The 22,786-nt window shown below is 44.1% G+C and overlaps 2 protein-coding genes across 2 annotated transcripts; both read right to left on the bottom strand.

The window, feature by feature from the left end:
- Positions 1-3,224: 3,224 nt before the first annotated feature.
- LOC138836561 (ubiquitin carboxyl-terminal hydrolase 17-like protein 6) lies at positions 3,225-4,727 on the bottom strand. Its single transcript, XM_070035341.1, has one exon. It carries the CDS (start codon positions 4,725-4,727, stop codon positions 3,225-3,227), a length of 1,503 nt encoding a protein of 500 aa, XP_069891442.1.
- Positions 4,728-14,069: 9,342 nt separating this feature from the next.
- On the bottom strand, positions 14,070-15,572 carry LOC138836562 (ubiquitin carboxyl-terminal hydrolase 17-like protein 6). Its single transcript, XM_070035342.1, has one exon. The coding sequence runs from the start codon at positions 15,570-15,572 to the stop codon at positions 14,070-14,072; it is 1,503 nt and encodes a 500-aa protein (XP_069891443.1).
- Positions 15,573-22,786: the final 7,214 nt, after the last annotated feature.

Here is a 22,786-nt window from a genome sequence, read left to right on the forward strand (position 1 = left end):
ACCCCAGCCCCACACAGTAAGGTTATACCCGTCCTACAAGAGGATCTGGGAGCTCTCCCAGTTCCTCCAGGGTTGGCCTGTAAGTGAGACCGTTTTGATGAATTGGAGTGGCCGTCCTCACAAAGGAAAGCAAAAGTAAAGCAGACAAACAACAGGGCAAGAGAAATTAACAAAGACAGTGCTGTTTTACCTTTGGAGTCTGAGATCTCGGGGCTCTTTGGGGGTATCTCGGACGAGCCCCCACTTATATGTTATGCCAAAGTCACAGGACCCCCCTCAAGAAGACCACCTAGAGTCAGACTCTAGAACTGTTTCATTTAAACGGGCTGCAGCTCAGGCCTCTTCCTACACTCGGTCACAGCAGAGCCTAGGAGGAAAGCCCCTAACTAAGAATTTGCAAGTCTTTCATAGGCAAAGAATCAACCAGGTGTTTTGATTACCACCACATGTTGTTTTGCTAGACAGGAAGAAGCCACAAGTGGTCACTGCCTCAAACGTTAACATTTCAATGCCATCCATAGAAATCTTCATTACATGCTTCCTGCATTATATACTGTTTTACCTCATGAGTCCATTTTTCAGTATTTGTGGGAGTATCCTAGGATTTCGGCCTGTCACTTTCCCTGTCATGGTTCTGACCACTGTGTCTTGTAATTATTTCCATATTTTATGCCCAGTTCAGTTCTTTCTTGAAGTCCATCATAATATGCTGTCTACTGACCTCTCCCTTTGGTTTCCTACTGATTTCAACAAACTCAAAAGATCCCCAATGGAGCTTTGGATGTCCTTCATTACTGCTTCAGCAAGTGCTATGATTTGCAGTTGTGTTATGCAAATATCTGGGAGTTGCCTATCTTTTCACACCTCATCAGTAATCGCTGACCAGGTTAGAGAAATTAATGCTCTGAATATTATAGGATCCAGTCGTGTCTTTCACATTGTAATTGTTCTCACACACAGACTTGGGAGTCATTGTGTGCAAATAGAAAGGGAGAGGAGGGAAGAAAGGAAATGCCAATCAGAGGAGAGAAAGGGAGGGGAGAGACAGGGAGGGAAAGAGAGGAGAAATGAAGTGAAAGGAGGGGAAGGTATTGGAAGAGAAGGCAGGGGAAGGGAAGGGAGGGGAGGAAAAGGGAAGGGAAGGGAAAGAGGATTAGAGAGGGGGAAAGCCAGGAAAAACAAAGAAAAAAGACAGAAAGAAAGACAGAGAGACCTAAAGAAAAAGCAAAGTAAGAAAAAAGAAAAGAGAAGAAAGAAAGAAAAAAAGTAAGAAATGGTAGAGGACTATCCTTTGCAAAAGGACAGTCCTGAGTTCAAGGTCTATGTCCAGTGTGCAGGCCTGTCCACCCCACCCTCCCTCCCAACACACTCAATGAGAGAGGTAGAAGAATGACTTAGCTTCTCCTCTTGAGGCTTACATCAGTAAAGAACATGGAAGCAGGGAGAAATGTATTTGATCTTGAGATCACCCAGTCCCTCTAGGATATTGGGCCTAAATTAACCTTTGGGAATATCTGTCATCTCCTTTGTATATAAAAATACCTGTCAAACCAACTCACCATGAGAAGTAGAGTAAAAAGGGAATGAGTACAAGAAGGGGTCACACAATCTTCCACACAACCACAGAATGTATTGTAGACTTTTATTTGACAGGCAGTACACACATACATTGACATGTTGAAACCCCTTTCTAGAACAACTGGAAGGCAACAAAAATACTGGACCACATACAGAATTAAGCTCAGTAAAACACTGTTTGAATACTCAGGTTGTGGGCATTAGGCTGGCTCAGATATTGGAAAAAAAAAAGAAAAAAATACTGGTGGACTGATATGGTCCTAATCTTCTAGGGAACTGGTGGCTCCTCCCTGATATGGTCCTAATCTTCTAGGGAACTGGTGGCTCCTCCCTGGAATTCTAACTGTTCAGGAGGCTGACATCTCAGCATCTCTGTTCAAAGCCAGGCCAGACAGGAAGTCTAAGTGACTTTGATCTTCAATTAACTACCTAAAATTGGACATTGGAGCTCTGCCTCAAGAGGCAGCATGCTAGCCTAGAGCAAAAGAACAAAGGAACAGTGTCCACATTCTGAGTTCACATCCCAATATCTACACATACAAGGTAGTTATGACTTGGCATTTCACTTTATTTATTTATTTAGTTAGTTCCATCCATGATGGTACTATGTATATTATCCCACACTATCAATCCAGCAATAACACAGCGTTCTTCCCAAGAATGGCAGAAAACTGCTTTCAGTGAGATCACAAAGTTAATGTCCATGGATCCACCAGCAGTGGCCCAAACATGCAAACCATAGAGCAGTTCAGAGCGGAGAGTCAGCAGGGTCTTGTGCTCCATCAGGAGCATTTTCAGGGTTGCAGGGATGGATTCCTTTCACTTTCAAAGCTTCTGAAACACTGTCACAGTAGATTTTCACCGGTACTACTGATCACACAGAGTTCTCTCCTACCCTCCGATGTGAAGTTCTCCAGAGATTCAGAGCAGTTACAATACAATTTGCCCGTTTGCACATGGTTGTTTCTACACAATTACCATTTTTTTTAATTTTATTTTAGTTTTTTGTGAACATACTGTACAGAGGGGTTACAATTACATGGGCAGTATAATGCATACATTTCTTACCAAGCATTGCAGCCTCCTCCTTCGTTTACCCTTCACATCCCTTCCCAACCTCCCCTCTCCCAATCCCAATCCCAATTCCAATCCTTCCCCTCCAAACCCCCCTCCCCCGCACTGACATAGTAAAGCTCATTTTGGACATGACAACTTGTACTTACAATTACCATTTTTTATCACATTCATCCTTCACTTTTACATTTCATCTCTGGTTGTCACAAGTTCAGAGATATAGAACACAAGATATGTAATTGATTTAATGCGATTCACAGGAATTTATTGTCCCCAACTTTTCAGGTTTTGTACTCTGCAATAGGGCACAAACAAACTTGGTCACCTGAGATCCTGGCAGGGCCCTGTGTCTCAGGCCTGTAACCCAAGCTACACAGGAGGTTGAGATCCGAGGAAGGCCCTTTGAAGCCAGCAGGGACATGCATGTTCGTTGGCTTCTCATCTCCAATGACACAGAAAATTCCTGATGTTCCAGTCATACACCACTATTGTTGAGGTAAAAATCTCCGGGGAGTGCCAGACTCCACAGATCAAGAGGCAGAACCAACACCCAATGTGACAACTCAAGGAGGTTATGAGTACACCAACAGAGGCTTCTTTCCTTGCTTTCCTTGCTTGTTCCTTCTCTTGTGAGATCGGGCCCTGGTGTGCTCACAAGGCTGTTGGCTCTGATTTCTGGAGATCTGACCTGTTGTGTTCTGGCAACAGGTTTTGGGTGAGGAATTTTCCTTATCAGCATGATTTTCTCTTCTCATCTCATCCGTGTGTTTGGAGGGGTGAATCACGACCAGATTGGCATCTTGTGTGAACTCTACTTTCCTGAGTTGTAACTGAGACTTTGGGCGGTTTTGGTCCTGGAAGAATTTCCATTGGTCTAGGGAGATTTCTTTCAGCACTGTACTTGGCACATCTGGCTGTGGCTCCACAAGTGTCAGAGGAGAGTGCTTGTTCCTGTCTGGTTGGGGTGTTCTTCCCTCCTTTTCTTCTGCCTGGTTATCTACTGAGTCCCTGCCGATGAACACATCCTCAGGGTGTCTCTCGCCATCAGTGCTCTTCTGGCTATAAAAGAGGATGTAAGCACGCTGACTCAATGCAGATGAAGCATCACAGGTGGTCACCTTAGTGTCATCCATTTTATACCACTGGCCATTGCCAGCTTTGATGTAAGAGAAATAATGTCCAGTGTGACTGCTGGACCCCGCATGAACCAGCACAGCATAGAGGTCATACAGCAGCGGTCCCTCAGTGTGCTGAGACATGTAGGGTTGCATATCAAGACTCTCAGGAAAGTGCACTTCCTTGTCAACCTTGTCCCCTGTCCAGGAAGAAAATCTCTTCAGGACGAGGATGAGGACCTTTGAGGCACTTTGCAGAGTCAAGGTCTTGGAAGCGGACACTTTGTGCAGACAAGCCGCACAATGATAGGCGTCTTCCCCACTCAGCTCTTCCGGCTTTACCAGTCTTCCCAACGCTTGGGCAACACTGTGAGCTCCTGCGACCTCCAGCGTGATGTCCAGAAAAGGCTCCAAGGTGTCTGAAATGCTATGGCACTGCAGACACTCGATTCGAGACCTCCAGTAGCCTCCAAAGATTTCCCGGATCAGGCTTTGCTCCTCAGCTGGAAGCTCAAAGGCCTCAGGGCCACATGCTTGGCATTTCTGCATAGCATCCAAGAGGAACAGGAGAAACTCATGGGCATCTTCCTGCTTGTGCGTGTGGAAGCCGGCACCCAGGGCATCCGACGGCTGAATGATGTCCCCAGAGCGCTGGAAAGCCCTCCTCACGTGAGCTTGCATCACACGCATCATGCAGGTTTTCTGGTGGCAAGGCATCCGGCGCAGCATGTGACTGGCAAGTGGGCCTGTGTGGGTCAGACACTGCAGCGTGGCGTTCAGGTAGCAAGTGTTCCCTGTGTTCTGGAGGCCGGCACCAACCGGGGAACGTTTCTTCCAACTCAGACCCATGTGCTGTCTGGGAGCCAGTGCTGTCTGGAAAGGAGGCACATGCTTCTGAAGCGGGGCATGTTTCCCAGGTGGCCGGGAAGAACGTTGGCATTTCCGTTCTGTGGTCTCCATTCCTCCAGGAGCAATCGGTTGCAGTGTCCCTCTGGAAATCAGGACCAAATGCTGGCTTCCTGCTCAGAAGTAGCTGCCAAAGGGTGAGGTTTCTCCTCTCCTGCAGCTTCTTCTGTAAGTAGCCCAGCCTCTCTTGCCACGCCTACTCCTTCCAATTTTTCTTTGCCCTAATCCCTAAGCTCCACCCTTGTCTGGGGACCAAGAAAACCCATCAGTTTCTAGTTTTGAGGGCAGCTGAGATCAAAGAGCCAGGTCTTTCCAGTAACAGGTGTGTTCCAGGCAAAATGTTTTCATTCTCTATGGGTCGAGCCTGTCATGTGATAGACTGAATGTGAGAAAAGTTGCTCCAGGCACAAACGGGGCTTGGATTCCATGAATGACCTCGTAGAACTCTTAAAATAGGAAGTTGAAGAAAAGGGAAACCTAGCAGATCCCTGAGAGATTTCTATCAGTGTGCTCACACTTCCTTCTTCTCCTCACACTCCACCAAATGGCAGTACTTGTCAGTCACTGCAAATTGTTGTCCACAAAATGGCTTTCTGAATCTGGTCCTGTTTTCATTTTCATGACTCAAGACAAAATATTGTGACTCCATTTGAGTTAAACAATAAGGTATGTTTGGCCCAAGGGACAACTGACCAAACCATTTCCTTCTAAAATATTAGCTCACCACACAGTCAGCTCACAGACCTCGCATATTAAGAATTCCATCCGTAGAAGTCTCCATTACATGTTTCCTGCAGTATATACTGATTTACCTCATGTGTCGAGTTTTCAGTATTTGTGGGAGTATCCCAGGTTTCCGGACTGTCACCTTCCCTCTCATGGTTCTGACCACTGTGTCTTGTAATTATTTCCATATTTTATGCCCAGTTCACTTCTTTCTTGAAGTCCATCATACCATGCTGTCTACTGACCTCTCCCTTTGGTTTCCTACTGATGTGAACAAACTCAAAAGATCCCCAGAGGAGCTTTGGCTGTCTTTCATTACTGCTTCAGCAAGTGCTATGATTTGCAGTTGTGTTATGCAAATATCTGGGAGTCCTTTCAGACTTCCCTATCTTTTCACCCCTCATTAGAAATCTCTGACCAGGTAAGAGAAATTAATGCTCTGAATATTATAGGATCCAGTGGTGTCCTTCACATTGTAATTGTTCTCACACACAGACTTGGGAGTCATTGTGTGCAAATAGAAAGGGAGAGGAAGGAAGAAGGGAAATGACAATTAGAGGTGAGGAAGGGATGGGAGAGAAAGGGAGGGAAGGAGAGAGGAAGTGAAGTGAAGGGAGGGGAAGGCATTGGAAGAGAAGGGATGGGAAGGGAAGGGAGGGCAGGGAAAGGGAAGGGAAGGGAAAGAGGATTAGAGAGGGGTAAAGCAAGGAAAAACAAAGAAAGAAAGAAAGAAAGAAAGAAAGACAGAAGTAGCTGCCAAAGGGTGAGGTTTCTCCTCTCCTGCAGCTTCTTTGTAGGTAGCTCAGCCTATCTTGCCAGGCCTACGCCTTCCAATTTTTCTGCACCCTAATCCCTAAGCTCCACACTTGTCTGGGGACCAACAAAACCCATCAGCTAGTAGTTTTGTGAGGAGCTGAGATCATATAGCCAGGTCTTCCCAGCAGCTGGTGTGTTCCAGGCAAACCTGTTCTCATTCTCTGTTGGTCGAGCCTGTCATGTGATAGACTGAATGTGAGAAAAGTTGCTCCAGGCACAAACTGTGATTGGATTCCAGGAATGACCTTGTAGAACTCTGGAAATAGGAAGTTGATAAAGGGGAAACCAACAGATCCCTGAGAGATTTCTATCAGTGTGGTAAGACTTCCTTATTCTCCTCACACTTTACCAAATGGCTGTACTCGTCAGACTGCACATTGTTGTCCACAACATGGATTTCTGAACCTGCTCCTGTTTTCATTTTCATAACTCAAGACAAAATATTGTGACTCCATTTGACTTAAACAATCAGCTATGTTTGGCCCAAGGGACAACTGACCCAAACCATTTCCTTCTAAAATATTAGCTCACAACAAAGTTAGCTCACAGTCCTCCCATATTAAGAATACTGTTATGCCAAGGTCGCAGGACCCCCACCGTCCCCCAAGGAGACCACCGAGAGTCAGACTCTCCGGCTGGTTCATTTAAACGGGCTGCAGCTCGGTCCTTGTCCTACACTCCGGCACAGCAGAGCCTAGGAGGAGAGCTCCAGCTAATGATTTGCATGTCTTTTATAGGCACACAATCAACCAGGTGTTTTGATTACCACCACGTATTGCTTTGCTAGACAGAAACAAGCAACAAGTGTTCACTGCCTCAAAATTTCACCTTTCATTCCCCCGCTTGACTTATGGTCCTGAGCCACAATCTTGTGGCTCTGGCCCAAAACTAGACTCCAACAGCTCTCCATCTTCAATGGGTATAGTCTCTCTCTGACTTTAGCCATACTTTTAAACAACAAAACCAATAACAATCAGTTCACTTTTCTTTTCTTGAGGCATATGCAGAGTTTAGGTAGGATGCTTGGAGACTTCCCAGCTTTCCCCATGGTCATCCAGGACAAAGGGGTCAGCTGGTCTGGCATGGGATCAGTGGATCCAAGCAGCAATGCCATCCACCTTAAGGGCAGTGGGTGTAGCCAGTAGCACCAATGTAAGGTCCCTTCCACCGTGGTTCCAGAGATCCCAAGTTGTGCCTTCGAACAAACACCCAGTCCCCTGGTTTAAACAGATGGGGGGTAGGAATAGAAGCAGAATCATGTAATGCTCTAAGCTGGGGCCACATACTCTTATGCACCAGCTGTAAATAGTCAAGCTTACACAGAATTTCAGTATCATCCAAATCAGCAAGCAATTCAAGCCAAGCCCATAGGGTGAATTTCTTATTCTAAACAAGGCAAAAGGAAGGATCGATACCCAGTCTGCAACAGTCTCCAAGGCCAATTTAGTTAAGGTCTCTTTTAGAGTCTGATTCATACCTGACCTGAACTCTGGGGTCTATAAGCACAGTGCAATTTCCAATCCGTCCCCAATGCCGTGGCTATTCCCTGACTTTCTTTTGAGAGAAACGCCGGTAATTTGTCGGACCCGATGGGGGATAGAAAGCCATACCTGGGTAGGATTTCTTCCAGGACCTTCTTTTTTTTTTTTTCCCATGAAAAAAGGCGCTGTATTGAAGGAAGTTGGATATCTTCCAACACACTTATGTCTCAAACTTTTGACTCACATGGGCCCCTGATGTGTAGGTACAAATATTAGAAAAGTTGCCGTAGCTAATTAGTAAAGTTATTTTCTTTTTTTTTTTAATTTTAATTTTTATTTTTGTGAACATACTGTACAGAGGGGTTACAATTACATGGGCAAGATAATGAGTACATTTCTTATCAAGCATTGCAGCCTCCTCCTTTGCTTACCCTTCCCATCCCTTACCAGCCCCCCCCCCCCCCCACCGGGCACCAATGTTGTAAAGTTCGTTTTTGACATGACAACTTGTACTTCTCATAGTTGCATCGGGTCCACCTGTATCCTTAAATGACTTGTTTTTCCCCATCTCCTTCACAAATTATACCAACATCAAATATAGTGAAAGCGGGGGTTATACTGTGGGGGAGGGACATACAAAACTACAAAGAAATAATTTTATAAATGTGTTAAAAACAAATGCATGAAAGAAAAAAACATTTAAATACATATCTAAGGGTTCATTTTCCTAACATCACATTATCTGACCTTTCCTGCTTGACTCATCCCTATCCTAGATATTGCAAATAAGGGAAACCATGGGACCTATGTTTCTTTGGGCTTGGCTTACTTCACTTAATATAATTTTTCCAAGCCTTTCCATTTCCTAACAAATGGGGAAATGTCATTCTTTCTGATGGAGGCATAGAATTCCATTGTGTATATATACCACATTTTCTTGATCCATTCGTCTACTGAGGGGCATCTGGGTTGGTTCCGTATCTTAGCTATGGTAAATAATACTGCAATAAACATAGCTGTGCTGGTAGCTTGAGGGTGGTCTTGTTTGTAAACATTTGGGTAAATGCCCCAAAGTGGGATTGCTGGGTCATCGGGGAGCTCTATGTGAAGTCTTTTGAGGAACCTCCATACTGCTTTCCAAAGTGGTTGAACAAGTTTATACTCCCACCAACAATGAAGTAAGGTTCCCTTCTGTCCACATCCTCTCCAGCATCTGCTGTTGTCAGAGTTCCTGATTATAGCCATTCTAACTGGGGTGAGGTGGTATCTCAATGTTGTTTTGATTTGCATTTCTTTTATGGCTAGGGAGGTTGAGCCTTTCTTCATGTGTCTATTGGCCATCCTTCTTTCTTCTTCAGAAAAATTTCTCTTCAAGTCTTTAGCCCACTTATTTATTGGGCAGTTGTTTCTTTGAGGATTTGTTGTTGGGGGATTTAATATTTTGAGTTCCAATTATATTTTAGATATGAGATCCTTGACCATTGTATGGCTAGTGAAGACCTTCTCCCAATCTGTGGGCTTTCTATTGATCTTGCTAGCTATGTCGTTTGCCATGCAGAAGCTCTGCAACTTCATGCAATCCCATTTGTCCAACCTTTCTTTGATTTGTTGTGTTTCCGTGTCTCTATTCAGAAAATTTTGGCCTGACCCAAGGAGGCCTAGGGGTTCTCCTATTCCATCCTGTAATGTTTTCAGAGTGTCTGCTTTGACTCCGAGGTCTTTGATCCATTTGGAGTTGATTCTGGTGCAGGGTGATATATAAGGATCTAGCTTTAGTTTTCTACAAGTAGTTAACTAATTTTGCCATAACCATTTATTGAAGAGGCTGTCTTTCTTCCATTCTATTATTTTAGCTCCCTTATCGAAGATTAGTTGGCTATAGATCTGTAGGTTCATTTCTGGGTTTTCAATTCTATTCCATTGGTCCTGAGGTCTGTTCTCACGCCAGTACCAAGCTGTTTTGATTACTATGGCTTTATAGTAGAGTTTGAAATCTGGTCTTGATGTTCCACCAGCAGTGTTCTTTCCGTTGAGGAGCATTTTTGCTATTCGGGGTCTTTTATTGTTCCATATGAATTTTTGGATTGCCTCTTCTATTTCCTTGAAGAATGAGGTTGGAATTTTGATAGGTACGCATTGAATTTTTAGATAGCCTTGGGAAGTTTTGCCTTTTTCATGATGTTAATCTTTCCAATTCAGGACCATGGGAGGTTTTGCCATTTTCTAAGTTCTGTGTTGATTTCCTTTTTCAAGATTTTAATGTTTTCATCATAGAGGTCCTTCACTTCTTTGGTTAAGTTAATTCCTAGGTATTTTATTTTTTGTGGGGCTATTACAAATGGAGTTACTTTCCTAATTTCAGCCACACTTTTCTCATTGTTGGCATACAGAAAAGCCATTGATATTGGGGGGTTAATTTTATACCCTGCTACTTTGCCAAAGTTTTGAATCAGCTTGAGTAATTTGGGAGTGGAGTCTATGGGATTCTTTAAATACAAGATCATGTCATCTGCAAAGAGGGAGAGTTTTATTTCTTCCTTCCCTATTTGGATCCCCTTTATGTTTGCATCTTGTCTTATTGCTGTAGCTAAGCATTCTAATACTAGACTGAAGAGAAATGGAGAGAGTGGACATCCTTGTCTTGTTCCTGATTTAAGAGGAAATGGCTTTAGTTTTTCACCATTAAACATAATGCTGGCTGTAGGTTTGTCTTATACAGCCTTTATTGTATGGAATGTTCCATGGATTCCTAATTTTTCCAAAACCTTCATCATAAAGGGGTGTTGGATCTTGTCGAATGCTTTTTCTGCATCTATTGAGATAACCATGTGGTTCTTATCTTCGCTCCTGTTGATGTGTGATGAATAATATTAATTGATTTGCGTATATTGAACCAGCTTTGCATCCCTGAAATGAATCCTGTTTGATCGTGGTGTATGATTTTTTGGCTGAATTGTTGAAGTCGGTTGGCCAAAATTTTGTTGAGAAGTTTTGCATCAATGTTCATCAAAGTAATGGGTCTATAGTTCTCTTTCTTTGATGAGTCCCTCGGTTAGGAGGCCCTCTTGGTCAGTTCCGTCCCAACACGGAACCTATCTCCGCCCCAAAATTCACATGGGCGTGGTTCCAAGGATCTCCGCCCCTCCAACCCCCCTACCCCACAGGGAGGGATTCCAAGGACCCCAGCCCCACACAGTAAGGTTATACCCGTCCTACAAGAGGATCTGGGAGCTCTCCCAGTTCCTCCAGGGTTGGCCTGTAAGTGAGACCGTTTTGATGAATTGGAGTGGCCGTCCTCACAAAGGAAAGCAAAAGTAAAGCAGACAAACAACAGGGCAAGAGAAATTAACAAAGACAGTGCTGTTTTACCTTTGGAGTCTGAGATCTCGGGGCTCTTTGGGGGTATCTCGGACGAGCCCCCACTTATATGTTATGCCAAAGTCGCAGGACCCCCCTCAAGAAGACCACCTAGAGTCAGACTCTAGAACTGTTTCATTTAAACGGGCTGCAGCTCAGGCCTCTTCCTACACTCGGTCACAGCAGAGCCTAGGAGGAAAGCCCCTAACTAAGAATTTGCAAGTCTTTCATAGGCAAAGAATCAACCAGGTGTTTTGATTACCACCACATGTTGTTTTGCTAGACAGGAAGAAGCCACAAGTGGTCACTGCCTCAAACGTTAACATTTCAATGCCATCCATAGAAATCTTCATTACATGCTTCCTGCATTATATACTGTTTTACCTCATGAGTCCATTTTTCAGTATTTGTGGGAGTATCCTAGGATTTCGGCCTGTCACTTTCCCTGTCATGGTTCTGACCACTGTGTCTTGTAATTATTTCCATATTTTATGCCCAGTTCAGTTCTTTCTTGAAGTCCATCATAATATGCTGTCTACTGACCTCTCCCTTTGGTTTCCTACTGATTTCAACAAACTCAAAAGATCCCCAATGGAGCTTTGGATGTCCTTCATTACTGCTTCAGCAAGTGCTATGATTTGCAGTTGTGTTATGCAAATATCTGGGAGTTGCCTATCTTTTCACACCTCATCAGTAATCGCTGACCAGGTTAGAGAAATTAATGCTCTGAATATTATAGGATCCAGTCGTGTCTTTCACATTGTAATTGTTCTCACACACAGACTTGGGAGTCATTGTGTGCAAATAGAAAGGGAGAGGAGGGAAGAAAGGAAATGCCAATCAGAGGAGAGAAAGGGAGGGGAGAGACAGGGAGGGAAAGAGAGGAGAAATGAAGTGAAAGGAGGGGAAGGTATTGGAAGAGAAGGCAGGGGAAGGGAAGGGAGGGGAGGAAAAGGGAAGGGAAGGGAAAGAGGATTAGAGAGGGGGAAAGCCAGGAAAAACAAAGAAAAAAGACAGAAAGAAAGACAGAGAGACCTAAAGAAAAAGCAAAGTAAGAAAAAAGAAAAGAGAAGAAAGAAAGAAAAAAAGTAAGAAATGGTAGAGGACTATCCTTTGCAAAAGGACAGTCCTGAGTTCAAGGTCTATGTCCAGTGTGCAGGCCTGTCCACCCCACCCTCCCTCCCAACACACTCAATGAGAGAGGTAGAAGAATGACTTAGCTTCTCCTCTTGAGGCTTACATCAGTAAAGAACATAGAAGCAGGGAGAAATGTATTTGATCTTGAGATCACCCAGTCCCTCTAGGATATTGGGCCTAAATTAACCTTTGGGAATATCTGTCATCTCCTTTGTATATAAAAATACCTGTCAAACCAACTCACCATGAGAAGTAGAGTAAAAAGGGAATGAGTACAAGAAGGGGTCACACAATCTTCCACACAACCACAGAATGTATTGTAGACTTTTATTTGACAGGCAGTACACACATACATTGACATGTTGAAACCCCTTTCTAGAACAACTGGAAGGCAACAAAAATACTGGACCACATACAGAATTAAGCTCAGTAAAACACTGTTTGAATACTCAGGTTGTGGGCATTAGGCTGGCTCAGATATTGGAAAAAAAAAAGAAAAAAATACTGGTGGACTGATATGGTCCTAATCTTCTAGGGAACTGGTGGCTCCTCCCTGGAATTCTAACTGTTCAGGAGGCTGACATCTCAGCATCTCTGTTCAAAGCCAGGCCAGACAGGAAGTCTAAGTGACTTTGATCTTCAATTAACTACCTAAAATTGGACATTGGAGCTCTGCCTCAAGAGGCAGCATGCTAGCCTAGAGCAAAAGAACAAAGGAACAGTGTCCACATTCTGAGTTCACATCCCAATATCTACACATACAAGGTAGTTATGACTTGGCATTTCACTTTATTTATTTATTTAGTTAGTTCCATCCATGATGGTACTATGTATATTATCCCACACTATCAATCCAGCAATAACACAGCGTTCTTCCCAAGAATGGCAGAAAACTGCTTTCAGTGAGATCACAAAGTTAATGTCCATGGATCCACCAGCAGTGGCCCAAACATGCAAACCATAGAGCAGTTCAGAGCGGAGAGTCAGCAGGGTCTTGTGCTCCATCAGGAGCATTTTCAGGGTTGCAGGGATGGATTCCTTTCACTTTCAAAGCTTCTGAAACACTGTCACAGTAGATTTTCACCGGTACTACTGATCACACAGAGTTCTCTCCTACCCTCCGATGTGAAGTTCTCCAGAGATTCAGAGCAGTTACAATACAATTTGCCCGTTTGCACATGGTTGTTTCTACACAATTACCATTTTTTTTAATTTTATTTTAGTTTTTTGTGAACATACTGTACAGAGGGGTTACAATTACATGGGCAGTATAATGCATACATTTCTTACCAAGCATTGCAGCCTCCTCCTTCGTTTACCCTTCACATCCCTTCCCAACCTCCCCTCTCCCAATCCCAATCCCAATTCCAATCCTTCCCCTCCAAACCCCCCTCCCCCGCACTGACATAGTAAAGCTCATTTTGGACAAGACAACTTGTACTTACAATTACCATTTTTTATCACATTCATCCTTCACTTTTACATTTCATCTCTGGTTGTCACAAGTTCAGAGATATAGAACACAAGATATGTAATTGATTTAATGCGATTCACAGGAATTTATTGTCCCCAACTTTTCAGGTTTTGTACTCTGCAATAGGGCACAAACAAACTTGGTCACCTGAGATCCTGGCAGGGCCCTGTGTCTCAGGCCTGTAACCCAAGCTACACAGGAGGTTGAGATCCGAGGAAGGCCCTTTGAAGACAGCAGGGACATGCATGTTCGTTGGCTTCTCATCTCCAATGACACAGAAAATTCCTGATGTGCATCTGTGGTTCCAGTCATACACCACTATTGTTGAGGTAAAAATCTCCGGGGAGTGCCAGACTCCACAGATCAAGAGGCAGAACCAACACCCAATGTGACAACTCAAGGAGGTTATGAGTACACCAACAGAGGCTTCTTTCCTTGCTTTCCTTGCTTGTTCCTTCTCTTGTGAGATCGGGCCCTGGTGTGCTCACAAGGCTGTTGGCTCTGATTTCTGGAGATCTGACCTGTTGTGTTCTGGCAACAGGTTTTGGGTGAGGAATTTTCCTTATCAGCATGATTTTCTCTTCTCATCTCATCCGTGTGTTTGGAGGGGTGAATCACGACCAGATTGGCATCTTGTGTGAACTCTACTTTCCTGAGTTGTAACTGAGACTTTGGGCGGTTTTGGTCCTGGAAGAATTTCCATTGGTCTAGGGAGATTTCTTTCAGCACTGTACTTGGCACATCTGGCTGTGGCTCCACAAGTGTCAGAGGAGAGTGCTTGTTCCTGTCTGGTTGGGGTGTTCTTCCCTCCTTTTCTTCTGCCTGGTTATCTACTGAGTCCCTGCCGATGAACACATCCTCAGGGTGTCTCTCGCCATCAGTGCTCTTCTGGCTATAAAAGAGGATGTAAGCACGCTGACTCAATGCAGATGAAGCATCACAGGTGGTCACCTTAGTGTCATCCATTTTATACCACTGGCCATTGCCAGCTTTGATGTAAGAGAAATAATGTCCAGTGTGACTGCTGGACCCCGCATGAACCAGCACAGCATAGAGGTCATACAGCAGCGGTCCCTCAGTGTGCTGAGACATGTAGGGTTGCATATCAAGACTCTCAGGAAAGTGCACTTCCTTGTCAACCTTGTCCCCTGTCCAGGAAGAAAATCTCTTCAGGACGAGGATGAGGACCTTTGAGGCACTTTGCAGAGTCAAGGTCTTGGAAGCGGACACTTTGTGCAGACAAGCCGCACAATGATAGGCGTCTTCCCCACTCAGCTCTTCCGGCTTTACCAGTCTTCCCAACGCTTGGGCAACACTGTGAGCTCCTGCGACCTCCAGCGTGATGTCCAGAAAAGGCTCCAAGGTGTCTGAAATGCTATGGCACTGCAGACACTCGATTCGAGACCTCCAGTAGCCTCCAAAGATTTCCCGGATCAGGCTTTGCTCCTGAGCTGGAAGCTCAAAGGCCTCAGGGCCACATGCTTGGCATTTCTGCATAGCATCCAAGAGGAACAGGAGAAACTCATGGGCATCTTCCTGCTTGTGCGTGTGGAAGCCGGCACCCAGGGCATCCGACGGCTGAATGATGTCCCCAGAGCGCTGGAAAGCCCTCCTCACGTGAGCTTGCATCACACGCATCATGCAGGTTTTCTGGTGGCAAGGCATCCGGCGCAGCATGTGACTGGCAAGTGGGCCTGTGTGGGTCAGACACTGCAGCGTGGCGTTCAGGTAGCAAGTGTTCCCTGTGTTCTGGAGGCCGGCACCAACCGGGGAACGTTTCTTCCAACTCAGACCCATGTGCTGTCTGGGAGCCAGTGCTGTCTGGAAAGGAGGCACATGCTTCTGAAGCGGGGCATGTTTCCCAGGTGGCCGGGAAGAACGTTGGCATTTCCGTTCTGTGGTCTCCATTCCTCCAGGAGCAATCGGTTGCAGTGTCCCTCTGGAAATCAGGACCAAATGCTGGCTTCCTGCTCAGAAGTAGCTGCCAAAGGGTGAGGTTTCTCCTCTCCTGCAGCTTCTTCTGTAAGTAGCCCAGCCTCTCTTGCCACGCCTACTCCTTCCAATTTTTCTTTGCCCTAATCCCTAAGCTCCACCCTTGTCTGGGGACCAAGAAAACCCATCAGTTTCTAGTTTTGAGGGCAGCTGAGATCAAAGAGCCAGGTCTTTCCAGTAACAGGTGTGTTCCAGGCAAAATGTTTTCATTCTCTATGGGTCGAGCCTGTCATGTGATAGACTGAATGTGAGAAAAGTTGCTCCAGGCACAAACGGGGCTTGGATTCCATGAATGACCTCGTAGAACTCTTAAAATAGGAAGTTGAAGAAAAGGGAAACCTAGCAGATCCCTGAGAGATTTCTATCAGTGTGCTCACACTTCCTTCTTCTCCTCACACTCCACCAAATGGCAGTACTTGTCAGTCACTGCAAATTGTTGTCCACAAAATGGCTTTCTGAATCTGGTCCTGTTTTCATTTTCATGACTCAAGACAAAATATTGTGACTCCATTTGAGTTAAACAATAAGGTATGTTTGGCCCAAGGGACAACTGACCAAACCATTTCCTTCTAAAATATTAGCTCACCACACAGTCAGCTCACAGACCTCGCATATTAAGAATTCCATCCGTAGAAGTCTCCATTACATGTTTCCTGCAGTATATACTGATTTACCTCATGTGTCGAGTTTTCAGTATTTGTGGGAGTATCCCAGGTTTCCGGACTGTCACCTTCCCTCTCATGGTTCTGACCACTGTGTCTTGTAATTATTTCCATATTTTATGCCCAGTTCACTTCTTTCTTGAAGTCCATCATACCATGCTGTCTACTGACCTCTCCCTTTGGTTTCCTACTGATGTGAACAAACTCAAAAGATCCCCAGAGGAGCTTTGGCTGTCTTTCATTACTGCTTCAGCAAGTGCTATGATTTGCAGTTGTGTTATGCAAATATCTGGGAGTCCTTTCAGACTTCCCTATCTTTTCACCCCTCATTAGAAATCTCTGACCAGGTAAGAGAAATTAATGCTCTGAATATTATAGGATCCAGTGGTGTCCTTCACATTGTAATTGTTCTCACACACAGACTTGGGAGTCATTGTGTGCAAATAGAAAGGGAGAGGAAGGAAGAAGGGAAATGACAATTAGAGGTGAGGAAGGGATGGGAGAGAAAGGGAGGATAGGAGAGAGGAAGTGAAGTGAAGGGAGGGGAAGGCATTGGAAGAGAAGGGATGGGAAGGGAAGGGAGGGCAGGGAAAGGGAAGGGAAGGGAAAGAGGATTAGAGAGGGGTAAAGCAAGGAAAAACAAAGAAAGAAAGAAAGAAAGAAAGAAAGACAGAAGTAGCTGCCAAAGGGTGAGGTTTCTCCTCTCCTGCAGCTTCTTTGTAGGTAGCTCAGCCTATCTTGCCAGGCCTACGCCTTCCAATTTTTCTGCACCCTAATCCCTAAGCTCCACACTTGTCTGGGGACCAACAAAACCCATCAGCTAGTAGTTTTGTGAGGAGCTGAGATCATATAGCCAGGTCTTCCCAGCAGCTGGTGTGTTCCAGGCAAACCTGTTCTCATTCTCTGTTGGTCGAGCCTGTCATGTGATAGACTGAATGTGAGAAAAGTTGCTCCAGGCACAAACTGTGATTGGATTCCAGGAATGACCTTGTAGAACTCTGGAAATAGGAAGTTGATAAAGGGGAAACCAACAGATCCCTGAGAGATTTCTATCAGTGTGGTAACACTTCCTTATTCTCCTCACACTTTACCAAATGGCTGTACTCGTCAGACTGCACATTGTTGTCCACAACATGGATTTCTGAACCTGCTCCTGTTTTCATTTTCATAACTCAAGACAAAATATTGTGACTCCATTTGACTTAAACAATCAGCTATGTTTGGCCCAAGGGACAACTGACCCAAACCATTTCCTTCTAAAATATTAGCTCACAACAAAGTTAGCTCACAGTCCTCCCATATTAAGAATACTGTTATGCCAAGGTCGCAGGACCCCCACCGTCCCCCAAGGAGACCACCGAGAGTCAGACTCTCCGGCTGGTTCATTTAAACGGGCTGCAGCTTGGTCCTTGTCCTACACTCCGGCACAGCAGAGCCTAGGAGGAGAGCTCCAGCTAATGATTTGCATGTCTTTTATAGGCACACAATCAACCAGGTGTTTTGATTACCACCACGTATTGCTTTGCTAGACAGAAACAAGCAACAAGTGTTCACTGCCTCAAAATTTCACCTTTCATTCCCCCGCTTGACTTATGGTCCTGAGCCACAATCTTGTGGCTCTGGCCCAAAACTAGACTCCAACAGCTCTCCATCTTCAATGGGTATAGTCTCTCTCTGACATTAGCCATACTTTTAAACAACAAAACGAATAACAATCAGTTCACTTTTCTTTTCTTGAGGCATATGCAGAGTTTAGGTAGGATGCTTGGAGACTTCCCAGCTTTCCCCATGGTCATCCAGGACAAAGGGGTCAGCTGGTCTGGCATGGGATCAGTGGATCCAAGCAGCAATGCCATCCACCTTAAGGGCAGTGGGTGTAGCCAGTAGCACCAATGTAAGGTCCCTTCCACCGTGGTTCCAGAGATCCCAAGTTGTGCCTTCGAACAAACACCCAGTCCCCTGGTTTAAACAGATGGGGGGTAGGAATAGAAGCAGAATCATGTAATGCTCTAAGCTGGGGCCACATACTCTTATGCACCAGCTGTAAATAGTCAAGCTTACATAGAATTTCAGTATCATCCAAATCAGCAAGCAATTCAAGCCAAGCCCATAGGGTGAATTTCTTATTCTAAACAAGGCAAAAGGAAGGATCGATACCCAGTCTGCAACAGTCTCCAAGGCCAATTTAGTTAAGGTCTCTTTTAGAGTCTGATTCATACCTGACCTGAACTCTGGGGTCTATAAGCACAGTGCAATTTCCAATCCGTCCCCAATGCCGTGGCTATTCCCTGACTTTCTTTTGAGAGAAACGCCGGTAATTTGTCGGACCCGATGGGGGATAGAAAGCCATACCTGGGTAGGATTTCTTCCAGGACCTTCTTTTTTTTTTTTTTCCCATGAAAAAAGGCGCTGTATTGAAGGAAGTTGGATATCTTCCAACACACTTATGTCTCAAACTTTTGACTCACATGGGCCCCTGATGTGTATGTACAAATATTAGAAAAGTTGCCGTAGCTAATTAGTAAAGTTATTTTCTTTTTTTTTTAATTTTAATTTTTATTTTTGTGAACATACTGTACAGAGGGGTTACAATTACATGGGCAAGATAATGAGTACATTTCTTATCAAGCATTGCAGCCTCCTCCTTTGCTTACCCTTCCCATCCCTTACCAGCCCCCCCCCCCCCCACCGGGCACCAATGTTGTAAAGTTCGTTTTTGACATGACAACTTGTACTTCTCATAGTTGCATCGGGTCCACCTGTATCCTTAAATGACTTATTTTTCCCCATCTCCTTCACAAATTATACCAACATCAAATATAGTGAAAGCGGGGGTTATACTGTGGGGGAGGGACATACAAAACTACAAAGAAATAATTTTATAAATGTGTTAAAAACAAATGCATGAAAGAAAAAAACATTTAAATACATATCTAAGGGTTCATTTTCCTAACATCACATTATCTGACCTTTCCTGCTTGACTCATACCTATCCTAGATATTGCAAATAAGGGAAACCATGGGACCTACGTTTCTTTGGGCTTGGCTTACTTCACTTAATATAATTTTTTCCAAGCCTTTCCATTTCCTAACAAATGGGGAAATGTCATTCTTTCTGATGGAGGCATAGAATTCCATTGTGTATATATACCACATTTTCTTGATCCATTCGTCTACTGAGGGGCATCTGGGTTGGTTCCGCATCTTAGCTATGGTAAATAATACTGCAATAAACATAGCTGTGCTGGTAGCTTGAGGGTGGTCTTGTTTGTAAACATTTGGGTAAATGCCCCAAAGTGGGATTGCTGGGTCATCGGGGAGCTCTATGTGAAGTCTTTTGAGGAACCTCCATACTGCTTTCCAAAGTGGTTGAACAAGTTTATACTCCCACCAACAATGAAGTAAGGTTCCCTTCTGTCCACATCCTCTCCAGCATCTGCTGTTGTCAGAGTTCCTGATTATAGCCATTCTAACTGGGGTGAGGTGGTATCTCAATGTTGTTTTGATTTGCATTTCTTTTATGGCTAGGGAGGTTGAGCCTTTCTTCATGTGTCTATTGGCCATCCTTCTTTCTTCTTCAGAAAAATTTCTCTTCAAGTCTTTAGCCCACTTATTTATTGGGCAGTTGTTTCTTTGAGGATTTGTTGTTGGGGGATTTAATTTTTTGAGTTCCAATTATATTTTAGATATGAGATCCTTGACCATTGTATGGCTAGTGAAGACCTTCTCCCAATCTGTGGGCTTTCTATTGATCTTGCTAGCTATGTCGTTTGCCATGCAGAAGCTCTGCAACTTCATGCAATCCCATTTGTCCAACCTTTCTTTGATTTGTTGTGTTTCCGTGTCTCTATTCAGAAAATTTTGGCCTGACCCAAGGAGGCCTAGGGGTTCTCCTATTCCATCCTGTAATGTTTTCAGAGTGTCTGCTTTGACTCCGAGGTCTTTGATCCATTTGGAGTTGATTCTGGTGCAGGGTGATATATAAGGATCTAGCTTTAGTTTTCTACAAGTAGTTAACTAATTTTGCCATAACCATTTATTGAAGAGGCTGTCTTTCTTCCATTCTATTATTTTAGCTCCCTTATCGAAGATTAGTTGGCTATAGATCTGTAGGTTCATTTCTGGGTTTTCAATTCTATTCCATTGGTCCTGAGGTCTGTTCTCACGCCAGTACCAAGCTGTTTTGATTACTATGGCTTTATAGTAGAGTTTGAAATCTGGTCTTGATGTTCCACCAGCAGTGTTCTTTCCGTTGAGGAGCATTTTTGCTATTCGGGGTCTTTTATTGTTCCATATGAATTTTTGGATTGCCTCTTCTATTTCCTTGAAGAATGAGGTTGGAATTTTGATGGGTACGCATTGAATTTTTAGATAGCCTTGGGAAGTTTTGCCTTTTTCATGATGTTAATCTTTCCAATTCAGGACCATGGGAGGTTTTGCCATTTTCTAAGTTCTGTGTTGATTTCCTTTTTCAAGATTTTAATGTTTTCATCATAGAGGTCCTTCACTTCTTTGGTTAAGTTAATTCCTAGGTATTTTATTTTTTGTGGGGCTATTACAAATGGAGTTACTTTCCTAATTTCAGCCACACTTTTCTCATTGTTGGCATACAGAAAAGCCATTGATATTGGGGGGTTAATTTTATACCCTGCTACTTTGCCAAAGTTTTGAATCAGCTTGAGTAATTTGGGAGTGGAGTCTATGGGATTCTTTAAATACAAGATCATGTCATCTGCAAAGAGGGAGAGTTTTATTTCTTCCTTCCCTATTTGGATCCCCTTTATGTTTGCATCTTGTCTTATTGCTGTAGCTAAGCATTCTAATACTAGACTGAAGAGAAATGGAGAGAGTGGACATCCTTGTCTTGTTCCTGATTTAAGAGGAAATGGCTTTAGTTTTTCACCATTAAATATAATGCTGGCTGTAGGTTTGTCTTAAACAGCCTTTATTGTATGGAATGTTCCATGGATTCCTAATTTTTCCAAAACCTTCATCATAAAGGGGTGTTGGATCTTGTCGAATGCTTTTTCTGCATCTATTGAGATAACCATGTGGTTCTTATCTTCGCTCCTGTTGATGTGTGATGAATAATATTAATTGATTTGCGTATATTGAACCAGCTTTGCATCCCTGAAATGAATCCTGTTTGATCGTGGTGTATGATTTTTTGGCTGAACTGTTGAAGTCGGTTGGCCAAAATTTTGTTGAGAAGTTTTGCATCAATGTTCATCAAAGTAATGGGTCTATAGTTCTCTTTCTTTGATGAGTCCCTTGGTTAGGAGGCCCTCTTGGTCAGTTCTGGCCCAACACGGAACCTATCTCCGCCCCAAAATTCACATGGGCGAGGTTCTAAGGTTCTCCGCCCCTCCAACCCCCCTACCCCACAGGGAGGGATTCCAAGGACCCCAGCCCCACACAGTAAGGTTATACCCGTCCTACAAGAGGATCTGGGAGCTCTCCCAGTTCCTCCAGGGTTGGCCTGTAAGTGAGACCGTTTTGATGAATTGGAGTAGCCGTCCTCACAAAGGAAAGCAAAAGTAAAGCAGACAAACAACAGGGCAAGAGAAATTAACAAAGACAGTGCTGTTTTACCTTTGGAGTCTGAGATCTCGGGGCTCTTTGGGGGTATCTCGGACGAGCCCCCACTTATATGTTATGCCAAAGTCGCAGGACCCCCCTCAAGAAGACCACCTAGAGTCAGACTCTAGAACTGTTTCATTTAAACGGGCTGCAGCTCAGGCCTCTTCCTACACTCGGTCACAGCAGAGCCTAGGAGGAAAGCCCCTAACTAAGAATTTGCAAGTCTTTCATAGGCAAAGAATCAACCAGGTGTTTTGATTACCACCACATGTTGTTTTGCTAGACAGGAAGAAGCCACAAGTGGTCACTGCCTCAAACGTTAACATTTCAATGCCATCCATAGAAATCTTCATTACATGCTTCCTGCATTATATACTGTTTTACCTCATGAGTCCATTTTTCAGTATTTGTGGGAGTATCCTAGGATTTCGGCCTGTCACTTTCCCTGTCATGGTTCTGACCACTGTGTCTTGTAATTATTTCCATATTTTATGCCCAGTTCAGTTCTTTCTTGAAGTCCATCATAATATGCTGTCTACTGACCTCTCCCTTTGGTTTCCTACTGATTTCAACAAACTCAAAAGATCCCCAATGGAGCTTTGGATGTCCTTCATTACTGCTTCAGCAAGTGCTATGATTTGCAGTTGTGTTATGCAAATATCTGGGAGTTGCCTATCTTTTCACACCTCATCAGTAATCGCTGACCAGGTTAGAGAAATTAATGCTCTGAATATTATAGGATCCAGTCGTGTCTTTCACATTGTAATTGTTCTCACACACAGACTTGGGAGTCATTGTGTGCAAATAGAAAGGGAGAGGAGGGAAGAAAGGAAATGCCAATCAGAGGAGAGAAAGGGAGGGGAGAGACAGGGAGGGAAAGAGAGGAGA

Source organism: Dipodomys merriami, unplaced genomic scaffold, assembly GCF_024711535.1.
Source record: "Dipodomys merriami isolate MVZ:Mamm:240054 unplaced genomic scaffold, mDipMer1.0.p SCAF_25, whole genome shotgun sequence".
Taxonomy (NCBI): Eukaryota; Metazoa; Chordata; class Mammalia; order Rodentia; family Heteromyidae; genus Dipodomys; species Dipodomys merriami.